This window comes from Cryptomeria japonica, chromosome 2, assembly GCF_030272615.1.
Source record: "Cryptomeria japonica chromosome 2, Sugi_1.0, whole genome shotgun sequence".
Lineage (NCBI taxonomy): Eukaryota > Viridiplantae > Streptophyta > Pinopsida > Cupressales > Cupressaceae > Cryptomeria > Cryptomeria japonica.
This window is the reverse complement of record NC_081406.1, coordinates 232,271,916-232,285,701: the sequence shown is the minus strand read 5'-3', so window position 1 is coordinate 232,285,701 and position 13,786 is coordinate 232,271,916. Positions and strand designations below refer to the sequence as shown.

The following is a 13,786-nucleotide window of genomic DNA, read 5'->3' as shown; positions in this document are numbered from 1 at the left end:
TATCCAAAACATAAGAAAGGGTATATAAAGGAGTTAGTGGTTAGTTTATTATCACATAACAAATTGTGCTCTCCTTGGAGACTTTTAGAGATTTACCCCTTTTCGAGTAGCTTATTATTCTCGAGTATTTAAAAAAAAATTCCTCTCTTGTTCAATTTATTTCATTGCAAGAATTCAAACATTTAAATCTACCACATTGAATTAAAATCCCCTCACAAGTATCTCTCAACCAATCCAACTACACAATTCTCAGCTTTTATGCTAATAGTTTTATGAATTAAAAAATTGTCATAAAATATATTAACAAAAAAACTATTTTATAACCAAGACTCAAACCAACAACCACTAGTCTACAAGTCCTTCAAAGAAAGATAAACAAGAGTAAGTTTTAGCAAATCATAAAGATAAGGAGGATTATGCAATAACCACTAGTCTACAAGTCCTTCGAAGAAAGATAAACAGGAGGAAGTTTGATAAAGATAAGGAGGATTATGCAATCACAAGTGAAGTGTTTGGGTAATAATTTAATTGCTTGTGTTATATTTGTTTTGTGTAGACTCCAATGAGAGGTCTTAAGACTTATGACCTGCCTTCACTCTCTATTTATGTTCCTTATCTTTTGGGATGTTCTCTTAGGCATCCTTGGTTTGTGCGTTGACTTAGGATTCAGCCCTTATCCAATTAATAAAATTTAACTTTATCAATATTTATATAATCTTTTTAGTGTTTTCCATTCAATGTAAACATAGATTTCTTCCCAAATTTTAACCCCAAGAAACAACTCTTTGATAGTAAGTAATTACATCTTATTAAGAGTATTATTAGACCCCATCACCATACAATACTAAAATTTACAAAATGGAAGGTCTTACATCAAATGTAAGTGTACTTCTATTTGCCAAACTGTTTCAGGAACTTAATAAATGTAATTGGTGATCACTAATGATTAGAATAGGCCCACACGAATATGTTTACATTCGTACAACTCATTATAGTCAAGAATTTGGTATGCTACTAGAGAATAAATTTCCATCTCAGATTTATTCCTCATTCATGTCCCTGGCATCGTGCTGATGATTTTTCCTCAAAACAAACCATCAACTACCAAAGCATATCTATTTTTCCTCAAAAGTAGCAATTCGTGGAAAGAAAGTTTGACAAACAATACTTACATGTAAATCGTAGTTATATATATTCTTTAATCTTCGTAATACCGTGGACTGCTGTCTTGAATAGTGAAAAACTCTATACTATGCAGTCTTAGTTTTCCATTCACATTTGAACTTTGCAGGGGAAAAGATTTCCAATCCAAAGATGTTGCCTTTCAATCCGTTAGGGTAGTAGAACCACAAAATGATTGCTAACTTTGCTATTGCGTAGCATTTTGAAAACAAAATGTCTTGCTTTGTACAAAAGAGCGAAGAACACTTTGCAAGATTCTATTTCCCATTTATCAAAATACATTTTTAATTCAATGAAGCAGCATCAGTTTGAACAAATGGATTTGCAATCTCATCAGTTCCATCTGTTGGTGCAACAAGCATAACAGCAGTCCCTCTACAAACCTGTCAAAGTTTAACACACACAGGACAATAATGTAGGCATGTAGCAATCTAGAAAGACAGAGCACAAAGATTTAATAAACAACATTAAGAAATGTCACCAGAATGTTCCATAATTCCCTTCCAAACAAACATCATTCTACAAAATGAAAGAACTCTCTAGGATATGACCACATTTAACACTGATTAAACAGGGAAAGAGCTATAAATTAAATAACGTTGATTCCTAAAGCCAGGTTAGGAGATCCATCGGAAATATTTAAGTGTTTGTTTATCTACTTATTATTGCTAGTTTATGTTGGAAATTGGAAATGTATATATTTGCTTGAGAGATGCAAAGAACTTACAATTAGACCAAGAGGTGTCATCTGATCAGAAGTCTTGAGAGGATCATCTTGATCTGCAGTATCACTAGAGATTTAGTTATATCACCCCTACATCTCTTGACTCGCCAACAAAATCAATAAGGTGTATGCTGCACTGATGGTAACGAGAGGTCTTCTGAAAGCATGAAATGTCGTCGAGTGACAGAATATCCATCAGTTCAACCATGAAAATCGACTTTGTGCACCCTCAAAGGAATTACAAGAGATGTTATTGTGGGAAAAAGGATAGAGACAGAACACAAAATGCAATCTAGGAAGGGAAACATTAAATTAAGCAAGCAGTGTAAAAACTAAAATTAGTTTTGAGTCTTTCATTTTCAGTTAAACTACAGAAATGGGCATCGACCAGATTAGGTTTACCATTTTTACTTTCATTGAGTAAATGTCAGCACCAAATCATGGGGTAACTAAAATTTATTCAACTTTCTTTTTGCATTGCTAGAGGTAACTCTTATGGAATAGCTCTCGTTCATTTAAGGAGGTTTTTAACAAAATGCAAAGCTCGGAAAAAGCCACATTTCACTTCAAAAGACCAAGCCAATCTTGCAAAAAACTCCCGACTCAAAACAAAAACAAAAAATCAAGGACACAATATATCATTCATTTGCTGGCCTTAATTTCAGAAAGATGCTCTGATACACAGGACTCTTGTCTATGCAGTCATCAGACTGCACATTTGACCATATTTATATATTAGCTATACACAAGGACATTCCAGGGACACAGGACGCTTCAGAAACATCCCCCACCATTACGTCCTTTTTGTGCAAACCCATCGCCAAAACATTCTAGAAATACAGCAAGTTTTTTGCCATTCTCACTTAAAAACACTCAGAGAAAAATATATATTAAAAGCATGTAAGGGCTTCACAATTGATTTTTAAAACATGCTTTCTCACTACCGTCCCCACTTAAAAACACTCAAGGAAAAAAAATAAAAGATAAAGGCATGGGGCTCTTAATAGGGGCTTCCCAGTTAATTTTTAGCATATGCTTTCTCACTACCGTCTACCATCATAGAGTGTATTTTTTATTTATCTTGGTGATGAAAAATAAGATGGAACTTTAGATTTGACATGCATAACATGGTGTATTCTTCAACAAAAATTGATGTACTGCATTTTAAAGGCACCACAACAGCCATGGAAAGATTATCTGACTCATATGCACCACAATGGCCATGGAAAGATTATCTTGCTTATATGCATCTATGTTGTAATGCTTTCATCAATATTTCTAACTCTCAGATGAATGATACTATGCATATTATCTCACTCCAATATTTCTCACTGTCAGATGAATGATACTTTGCATGAGCAAACAATTTATAATTGAAAAAAGAAATAATAATTTCAAAAAAAGTTATTGTCTAGGGCCCATTTAAAGGCTTTCCCCAACTTCAAATCCTATCAGCAGGACCCTACTCATAAATATGTGCCAATTGATTTATAGGGAGCAATTTTCCATGACATGTGGTGAGTTACAATTACTCGGGAAGTCCTTATTGAGAGTCTAATGTTTTTTACCCACAAAATTTAAAGGGTTTGGAGGACTCTTGGAGCTTGGTTAAAATCAATCAAAATTATTAAAAAAAAAAGACGTGTCTTTAAGGTCTATGTGGTCCCACATGCAAGAACCTCTGCTTGGTGGTAGGGGCTCCACACCTAAATTTTGCCTTGTATCATGATGGGGAGAGGGTGATAGGTACTGCCCTCCACAAGGGGCACTGCCCCTCAACTCCACTAGGTCCAGCACACCCAATCTAATTTCGGGCCATGTTGGATGGGAAAGTAATGTTTTTATTTGCATACATAACTGACCACATCCTTTGGGTATTTTGTTGTAATTTTTAAATAATATATATGTATGTTGTTGACAATGAAAGAAAAAAAATTAGCATTTGTTACTTTATGTGTTTACTCTCATATAAAATCTCAGTTCGGCTCTATTATTATGTGATTAGGTTCTATAATGTATCTAATGAATGCCTTATCAATTCTGTCCTACGAATATTTGAATTTTCCTATATTTTTTAAATTCCCCTTTTATTTAGTAGTCATCTCCTATTGTCCCTGAAAGAATGTCCTGTTAAAGAATCCGTCACCATACCGAAAACTTGGTGTAACATAGGAAATATATTATATCTATACCTCTATGCCACCAAAACACACAATATAGGCTTACACAACCTCATAACCATTCATTGCTTAGCTTGGGTAAATGAAAAGGCATTCTAATTAACCTGTACAATAGCATATAGCTTAAAAATTCAACAAGATTGTGCAGCACAAGCATGGCCTCAGTCGATAAACCAACTCAACTTTGATAATTTGACTAACCTAGAGTATCATTGCTCCAAACATAGAGTAAGGATTAATTTATTTTGAGAACTTGCCCAAAGATTAATAGTTAATGTAATAGAAAACATTTGAGGGAAAGTGCATCTCTAATTGTCAAAAACATATAAAAGCAGTTACAATTTCAAGACAGAAAATTCTTGAAAAGTTTCAATATTGAACAACACACTGCAAGACTCCCTCAAAGTCAATAAGACTCGGCAAGTGTTGAGGACTCATGAACCAAGTACCTAGAAAGACCCACAACTAAGACTTAACTGCAGTTGGAGAAATGAAAAATAAAAGAAAGAAAAGAAAAAAGAAAAAAAGAGTTAAAACAAAAACACTTGAATGATCTTACACCCTAAAGGTACATTCATTTCATTTTCAAACACAATGATGAGGAAAAAGCAATGTTCCATAGGATGTGTCCCCCCAACAAAAAAACCTCATGTTCTCAAGACGGGGGTATCTTTGGTACACAAGAACTTGGGGGGAATGTCCCCTTGCCACCCCACCAACAGCTATACCGTCTCCAAGACCAGGGACTCCGGGATGTCCTACAGATGTCTGGAGGACTCCCAGGAATCTTCCAACCATCTCAAGGATGCCCAAGCGTCTGTTGTGTTCAAACAGTGCAAAAATCATTCTTTTTACATTAGAAAAAGGAACTATGTTCCCAAGACCAAACCCTAATGGCCTATAGGCGCCACCCAAACCCCACAAACTCTATAAAATTGTCTTCTATCCTCATTTCCACTCACAAAAACAAATCAACAAGAAGTTGATAGTGTGAGTGAGAGCGGGATCTGCAAGTGCAAGGTGAAAGAGTCAGAGTGAAGAGAAAGAAGAGGGGTGATGCCAACTTGCAAGCATTTTTGTAAGATCCCTCGTCTAATCCGATGTAGTTTTGCTCTCAAGGGATATTGTCAAACACTTTTCATACACACTCAATGCTTGCTGGTCTGTGATTTCAGTCTGATTTGTATGCTTAAATGTGTTAATGCATAATAGCTTCAGTAAGATAAATGATTGAATGAGAGATAAATGAAGTCTCTCATTCAATCATTTATCATATCGATAACTATGATAAAACCATCAAGCAATTGAATCATCCTTGATAGTCATTCTATATTTGTATATGATCAAACTATTGATTAAATCATACTATGCATCTTCCTCATGTTCATCTATCTAATGAATCTTGTATCTAGATGAATATCGATCTAACATAATGATGACTCCGATTAATATATTATCGGATTGCATTAGATCGGGTTGCATATTATATCGGGGTGCATATAGTATATATCGAATGCATATCGTGTAGTATTATGTTAGTCACCGATAGTTATTGGTGTGTTAGTCTACACCGATAGTTATAGTTATCGGTTGTCAAAGCTAACACACCGATAACTATCGGCTGTTAGCATTGACAGCCACCGATATACTATCGGGTGGTAGCGCTTGGTAAACACCGATAATCTTCGGTTATACTCCACACCGATTGACATTTACGTAACATGCAGTTTATTAGTATTAACAACAAGGCACGGTCAAGCAATGCCTTGATCGGTAACTATCAGCTGTTAGCATTGACAGCCACTGATATACTATCGGGTGGTAGCGCTTGGTAAACACCGATAATCTTCGGTTATACTCCACACCGATTGACATTTACGTAACATGCAGTTTATCAGTATTAACAATAAGACATGATCAAGTAATGTCTTGATCGGTCAAGGCATTGCTTGACCGTGCCTTGCTTGTCATATACTTATAGTAAGTGGTATTCGTGAGATAGGACATAGAAAATATTAAATGCTCCTCTCATCTGCCACAAGCAAGAAGATAGTTAGACATATACAATAAGAATGAAATAATACATATCAGATAATAGAAATATATCTTGCATATTGAATTGAGAATTGAACAATATTAACATGGTATCAGAGCCAGGTTGAATCGAACCTGAGGCTGTTCAATTTTATGGAAAATTCATAGCAAAGCATATATTCAACATTAAAATTCTTCTAATGGTTAGCGCTATATTGAACATGGCATCAGAACAAGTTCAATTCTAGGCCGGTCTGCAGTTTAAAATCCTTGTGATCATATTTATGGTTTAAATCAAGGAATGGTTGATGATCATGATATTATTAGAAATTGTTGTGCCGCGGATGCATAGGCATGTTTGTTGACTACCGAGAATATGACAATGGTGTGAGGGCCATCGCTACGGAACTCAATGGTGGTCATCAGTGAAAAGACATTGGAGATGATATATGGCAAATGGAAAATCATGATTTCCTTCTAGTCTGATTCATAGGAATACAAATACGTTTACATTGCCGCACATATCATATAACTGTCGAAATATGTTTTTAAAGGAACAGACAGAAGCACATTGATTATTATTCACGTGGAGGAAGACCAAATAACATCATAAACTACGCTGTCAAGATATGATCATAATCAGCATATCGATTATCCTTCACCATCGGGAAGGTTGGATACGATAGGCATCTGATTGTCTGGATTGATCATTAAGCATTGGATGAGCATGAATATCGACATAAAAAATCAATTACTTTAATCGGACAAATTTGCAGTTCGGCTTTTAAGCAAAACGACTATGAAATACATTGATCACGACCTTCAGAGACAACAATTACAGGAGTATCGATAAATATAAATTCAAAGATGGACACTTTTACTGTTAATCGATATAAGGTTATGATGCTGCCAAACTGCTGATTGCTAGGGAGTAATCGTGAGTATTTGGAATGTCTTGGAGCAGTAGTGAAATAGAAAACAATTATCAATGTATGATGAATCGATAAGAATGATTAAGTTTATCGCCTACCCAAATTTTTAAATTAAAAAAAAAAGGAGAAATCTGACTTACTGTTATGACATAAGTATATGAAGGCAAATTTATCCCTTGGTAAAATTAGGTAAGGATTCTAAGATCTGAATTGAATCCATAGACGAAGACATAAAGAAGACCAGATGGGACATCGATGATATATTAAGTATACAGCAGTTCAAATATATACTGCGGCTTTGGTATGAGTTTCCTATACATAGCATAGTGAAATATATATATCAGGTTCAGGGGTGAAAGATTTGCAGAGAGGTTTAACAATTGAAGATTCGTAAAATGTGAAGTCTTGCAAGCAAAACAATTTATACGAGTACTTGTTAGAGTTTTCTAGTACTGGCATCATATTTAGATGTTGTTGAGCGATGGAATGTCTTAACTCTGGCAGCCATATTACATTATGTTGTTGGATGACAATATAGGTTTATTAAGCCATGTGTATTGACAGAGTTTGTGGGACATGGGATCCTCTTATTGCTTGACACTTCAAGATTGAGTAGCGATTCTCATTTGCTAAGCATAGGAGATTGTGACCATAGTTGGTGTGAGCCTTTGGACACAAATTACAGATTTGAACAGTATGAAATTTCATTCTAGCAAGGCATGTGAACTGAGGCAATCGCTGGAAGTTGGGGAGCCTCTGTTTTCGGAAATTATGAGGTTGGTTGCATGGGATGGCAACATTGAAGGCGGTGAAGATGAATCACAGCTACAGGTCTAGCACAATTCACACCAACAATTAAGAGATAAGTATTTATTTGTTTGTTTGTACCCTTGATTAATGATCATGAATTTTATGTGTGGTATAAATTCATGCAATAACATTGGTAATAGTGAATCATGTATGCTTCCAGCATTGGTCTATTTCTCTACAAGTAGCTTGATCCCTTGAACTATTATTAATCTCTCTTTAAAATGCTTCTGGTACGGATCAAGGAGCAAAAGGGTGATGAAAGATTGAATAAAGACTGTATTCAAGGAAGGAAGAACTTGGAAATTGCTGCTATGAGATTGAGTGAGTGGTTGGAGACATTTTTTCAAAAGAGGAGGAGAAATTAACATTCAGAGGGAGTCTGACAATCCATCAGAGGCAACCTTGGATGAGGAGGTCAAGAGATTGATGCAAGAACTTGGGCTTCAGAGGGAGCCACATCATCATGAAGATCTGGTAGATCCTACCATGTATAGGTAGGTGATTGGGTCTCTTATTTACCTGGTAAATACAAGGCCAAATATCTGCTATGCAGTGAATGCTTTGAGTCAGCTTATGTGTGAGCCAAAGGAGATACACCTGGTTGCAGTAAAACACATTATGAGATATTTACAAGGCACCTTAAATCTTGGTCTCAAGTATGAGAAAGTTGATCTTAATCTACACGGATTCACAGATTCAGATTGGGCTGGAAGTGTGACTGACAGGAAAAGCACCTCTGGGTGTTGCTTCAGTTTAGGATCAGCCATGATATCCTAGATCAGCAGAAAGTAGTCTTCTGTAGCGCAAAATTCCACCAAGGCCGAATACATTGTGGCCTCCATGGCTGCCCGAGAAGCAGTGTGGCTTAGAAAGTTACTTGTGGGATTGTTTGGTGATTCTATGAAACCTAATATTATCCATTGCGACAATCAAAGCTGCATAAAAATTTCAGTGAATCCAGTGTTCCATGATAGATCCAAGCATATTGAGATTCCATACCATTACGTGCGAGATATGGTAGACAAAAGTGTGGTCCAATTGGAGTATGTGAATACAGGAGACCAGACTGCAAATATTCTAACAAAACCCCTTTCCAGAGTGAAGGTTGATCACTTCAGAAAAGGTTTGGGTATGATAGAAAGGTAGTCTGTTTTGTAACCTATACTTGCATATCAATAAGATGTTTAATGTGTAAACTTCTTTGCCGTGTTAGGACTTCTATGGGTGTAAACCCCTGTGTTCATATTCAAGAAGTGACGACTTCTCAAATATTGTACACTTGTATGGGAACATCATAAGGTGACGATCTTATGGTGTTCAAACCAGTTATCATGATAGGATCTCTGGTATGTCATGGATGTGCCATGATTGTGTTGTGATATTACATTTGAAATAGAATGCTAGTGCACTTATCACAACTTGGATATGTTGAAAGTTTAATTATTTTCATATGATTATCCTGAAGTATTGCGTGTGTAGGCAATACTGATATCACGTGCTTAGGTGATATCATGTCATTACAATATGACTAACCCCTTGTATCACGTGTTTAGGTGATACTTTATATTTGAATGGTATAATCCTATGTAGAGTAAAATTATGAAACCTCATAAGGAATCCTGACCATCATAAGAAATGAGATGATAGATATGGTAACTTTATCTTCCCTAGCTAAGAGGAAGTGTTGATAATATATATAGTGTCGATAGTAATCCTACAGACCGACTAACTGAAACCAAATATGTAAATAGCCTATCGGCCTTACATATTTGGTAAATTGATTATTTACTATCACCATGCTTTATACATTATTCGTTTAATCCTTATATGCATGATTAATAAGCAAAGTAATATTATTTAAATCGGTATGGGTATAACCGATTGGGCCTTGATTAAATATCTTTGTTGGCATTGTCCAAACGATCTTATAATGTCCTGTTGACGTGTATTTTGTACACCATCATACACAGAATAAAATACCTAAAGGCATCTTATCCTCTCTTGAGAAAATAGTCTCTAACTGCTGAAGATTCGCGTAAAGGATCAGTTAGGTAGACTCCAAGGTTCTTTGATGTAGGGTCTCTACGTATGGACAAGCTCCAGTGGTATGATGTGATTTGCTGGAATCACAAGGGGACTTACATGTGATGATTGAACTTCCGATCTGCTTTGCTAGACACAGGGTCTTACTAACTTAGATTTTAAAAAAATGAAAAAGGATAAGGGCGAAGAGAGGATCTAATCCTAATACTAAGAATGTAGGAGCAATGACTTGACTTTTTGATGAAACTCTAACTAGATCTTGTTTTGACATCAATGGAACATCTACACAAGACTAGTGCGATCTTCTAAGGGAAGCTTTATGATGTTCAAATCATCACCGCAGGCATAGATACCATCCAAGTTGATGCATATCAATGAAGAGGCAACAAATTGAAATTGAGCTTAAGCTGAACGATTCCAGTTGACTACACAAGGCAAGTCTGCAATCAACAAACTGCTAGTAGTATGGATATACAAATTTCCACCATTAATCAATCACATTTCCTCCATTCATCTAATCATCTACCATCTAAGATTGAAGACTCAACAAGAAACCATGCAAATTGCAAGAAACGACACACTTCACCATTACTTCAATGAAAATGGAGTTTGTTTACAATCAATGGCAACAATTTCTTGCCTTGTCCTCCTATTCTACTCTAATTGCTTCCAACTATTCTCTAACTATTCTAACTATTTACATACTATCTCTAACAATTGCTAATTAGCCTTTACAAATGAAATGCCTGGGCTTATATAGTGCCCACAATACAATTTGATGGCTTAGATCAATTCAAGATCAATGGCCAAGATTTTACAATGAAAACCCTAATTAGGGTTTGTTACAACCATTACATAACATTTAATGCTTGACCAATGACAAAATTGTATTGCTTGGACACATGTCCCTTCTAGAAAAATCGACCAATGGATAGCCGGGGTAGGTACATCGGAGTTTGTGCCACCTTCCATGAGTTAGGTACATTGAATCTGGACATGCTGAGGTGGACCACACTGACTGGAGGAGTGATGACTGGGATGCCACCTCATCTGACACTTGTAGCTTGCTAGATATTCAATTTGATGTCGTTGAGAGGCTATCTTTAATTAACTCTTGTCCTAACTCCTTTTGTCCTTGATTTGCAGGATGATGTACCTCGCCTTGGAACGCTGGATTGAAAGAAGTTGCCCATGTCCTTACTTGATCGTCCTGGCGAAGACCGTCCTGGATCCGGCTTGATTTTCCTTGAAGAGATCTCCATTTGATGCCTACACAACATTTCGAAATTAGTAACATGATTTTGCAATACATAACATAAATTAGAGAGCAAATTTTAGGAAACTTAATGATAAGTCCTTTATTAATCATTTCCTAAAAACGATTGAGCTAAGGTAAAACAAAATTTCAAAATTCAAAATTTGAGGCTATGACGATCAACATACAAAATTTAAAACAATAAATCCATATCGTCATACCTCGCTTGAGAGCTAACTCTAGAATGCAAAATGAGTAAAATTGCCTAGGCAAAATTTGAAATAAGATGGTCTTCAACGTGATCTCCCTTCAAAATAGCAATTTCGCCACCCTTGGAGTCTTTGATGTGTTCTTCAATGTCCTTGGCAAGTTCGCCCAAGTGAAACTAAGTTCGCACTCCTTTGATGATATTAGCGCCTTCCTTTGCTTGAAATGAAATTCGCATCTCTAACACACAACTCGCACTTCTCCTTCCAAGATCGCATGTAAGATGACAAAATGGTAATGTGAAAATAACAATCTTCACCACCCTCCCTTTATAGCGCTCATCTCACAATTACCTTAAGGCCGACTTGTGTAAAAATAAGGCAATTTAAATGATTTTTAATAAATAACAAGGCCAACTCTCATAAACCAAGTGCTCCCTTTGATTTTTTTATTAAATTAATAATTAATTATTAAATGCCTTTATTATTTAAATGATCAAATTCAATTTTTTACAAAGGCAAAAATAATTAATAAATATTAAGCGCAATATTTAAATGCCAATTAATTGAATTTCAAAGCATATCGAATTTTAGCATTTAAAATAAATTCAAGAACTTGTTTGAACGCCAAATTTAGAGAATTGGGAAGAGTACAAACCTCATCGCCCTGGTCCCTGACTGAGGGACAGGAGCGATCCATCTTCTTTTACGTGAAATTCTCCGTTCTTAATATCAACTCTTCGCTCATTACCTTTCAAGCAACGTTTTAGACCCTTTGCAACTTTGTTTTGTTATGATCTTCGAAGGATAATAGGTGTTTTGGCAAATATCGCCCTGGTCCCTTGGAGAGGGACAAGAGCGATCCATGTGTTTTGGCTCAAATTTGCTAACCTTTAACCTTTGTTCTTCGTTCATTACCTTCCAAATGACGTCCTCGATTTTGCCTATCTTTGCATTGTCTTGATTTTGAAGGAACATGGGTATTTTAATGAAAATCGCTTTGGTCCTTGTCCAAAGGACAGGAGCGATATAGGCTCTTTAACTTGATTAGCAACGTTTGGACGTTCAAAACTCTTACATGTGATCTTCAAAAAACACCTTGAACCTTGCATAACCTTGCGAAGCTTTGACTTGGCATGAACTTGGAGCAAAACGAAGAATCCAAAGCAAATCGCCCTGGTCCCTTGGAGAGGGACAGGAGCGATCCATCCCTTGTGGCCTTCATTCCACTTTGTCAGGTCCCAAATTTATATTCAACGGACTCGTCATGCTCTACCCCATTCATCCATGCCCTGGGTTTGATTGTAACTTAGCCAGAAAATCATCTATAACAAAAATCGCTCTGGTCCCTTCCTGAGGGACAGGAGCGAACTAGGCATTTTGGATCCTTGCTGACGTTTCAAAATCTTCAATTTGTCTTCAATGAGTTCATTTCATCGTCTTCCTTGCCATCAAACACAAACTTGCCTTGATCTTTGCCTGAATTTTGTCCTATGAAGAATATCGCTCTGGTCCTTCAGGGAGGGACAGGAGCGAATTTGACCCTCTAGGCAAAAACTTCATCATTTCATTGTTTTTGATCAAGTCTGGATGCTCTATCATGCTCATTTCGTCCTTCACCATGCCTTTGATGTCTCGATTCGTCCAAACAAGGTCAGGAATGGCTCAACTAAGCATTTTCGCTCTGGTCCCTTGGTGAGGGACACGAGCGATTCGCCTTGGTCCCTTGGAGAGGGACAGGAGCGCTTTTCGCTCTGGACCCTTGGAGAAGGACACGAGCGAAATTTGACTTTTCGCACTCTCAATCAGGACAATTTTAATGGAATATAACATTTAAGTATAAGAAAGAAGAAACATATTCTTATACTTTAAGTTATATTCCATATATACTTTCAGGATGTTTGAGAGTGGTTTCAGACCTCCAGGAGTTATATTGCAAAATCTAGTTTTTGGAGGTTTTTCAGTTTCCAGACTTAGTCAAATTTCAGGATCAGGACATTCCAGACTTAGCCAAAATTCAGGATCAGGACTTTCAGACTTAGCCAATTTCAGGATCAGGACCTCACTCAAGCCGGACTTGCTATCCATGTGATCACCCCGACAGCACTCAAAAATGCAAAGGCTAGCTAACAAAACCCTAAAAAAACCTAAAGAACAAACCCTAAAAAGCAAAAAAAAACATGGGTCCCCATTTGCAATGGGGCGATGTGTGAAAACGTCACAACATGTCCAAACCAGTTATCATGGTGGATCTCTGGTGGATCATGAATGAAGCCATGATTGTGTTGCGGTAAAACATTCATATGAAGTGTTAATGCACATACCATAACTTGGATAAGATGAGAATTTAAATCTTTCTCATATGATTATCCTTAAGTATTGCGTGTTTAGGCAATACTGATATCACGTGCTTAGGTGAT

At 36.5% G+C, this 13,786-nt stretch overlaps 1 protein-coding gene across 1 annotated transcript in view; it reads right to left on the bottom strand.

The window, feature by feature from the left end:
• Positions 1 to 926: 926 nt before the first annotated feature.
• The window catches only part of LOC131048199 (sm-like protein LSM7), a 38,646-nt gene continuing 25,786 nt past the window's right edge, over positions 927 to 13,786 (bottom strand). The window contains exons 3-4 of the mRNA XM_059214049.1: positions 1,910 to 1,962; positions 927 to 1,565 (exon numbers count right to left, since the gene is read on the bottom strand). Coding sequence (XP_059070032.1) covers positions 1,467 to 1,565; positions 1,910 to 1,962 — 152 coding nt within the window. The 3' untranslated portion in view covers positions 927 to 1,466. The remainder of the gene's footprint in view (positions 1,566 to 1,909; positions 1,963 to 13,786) is intronic.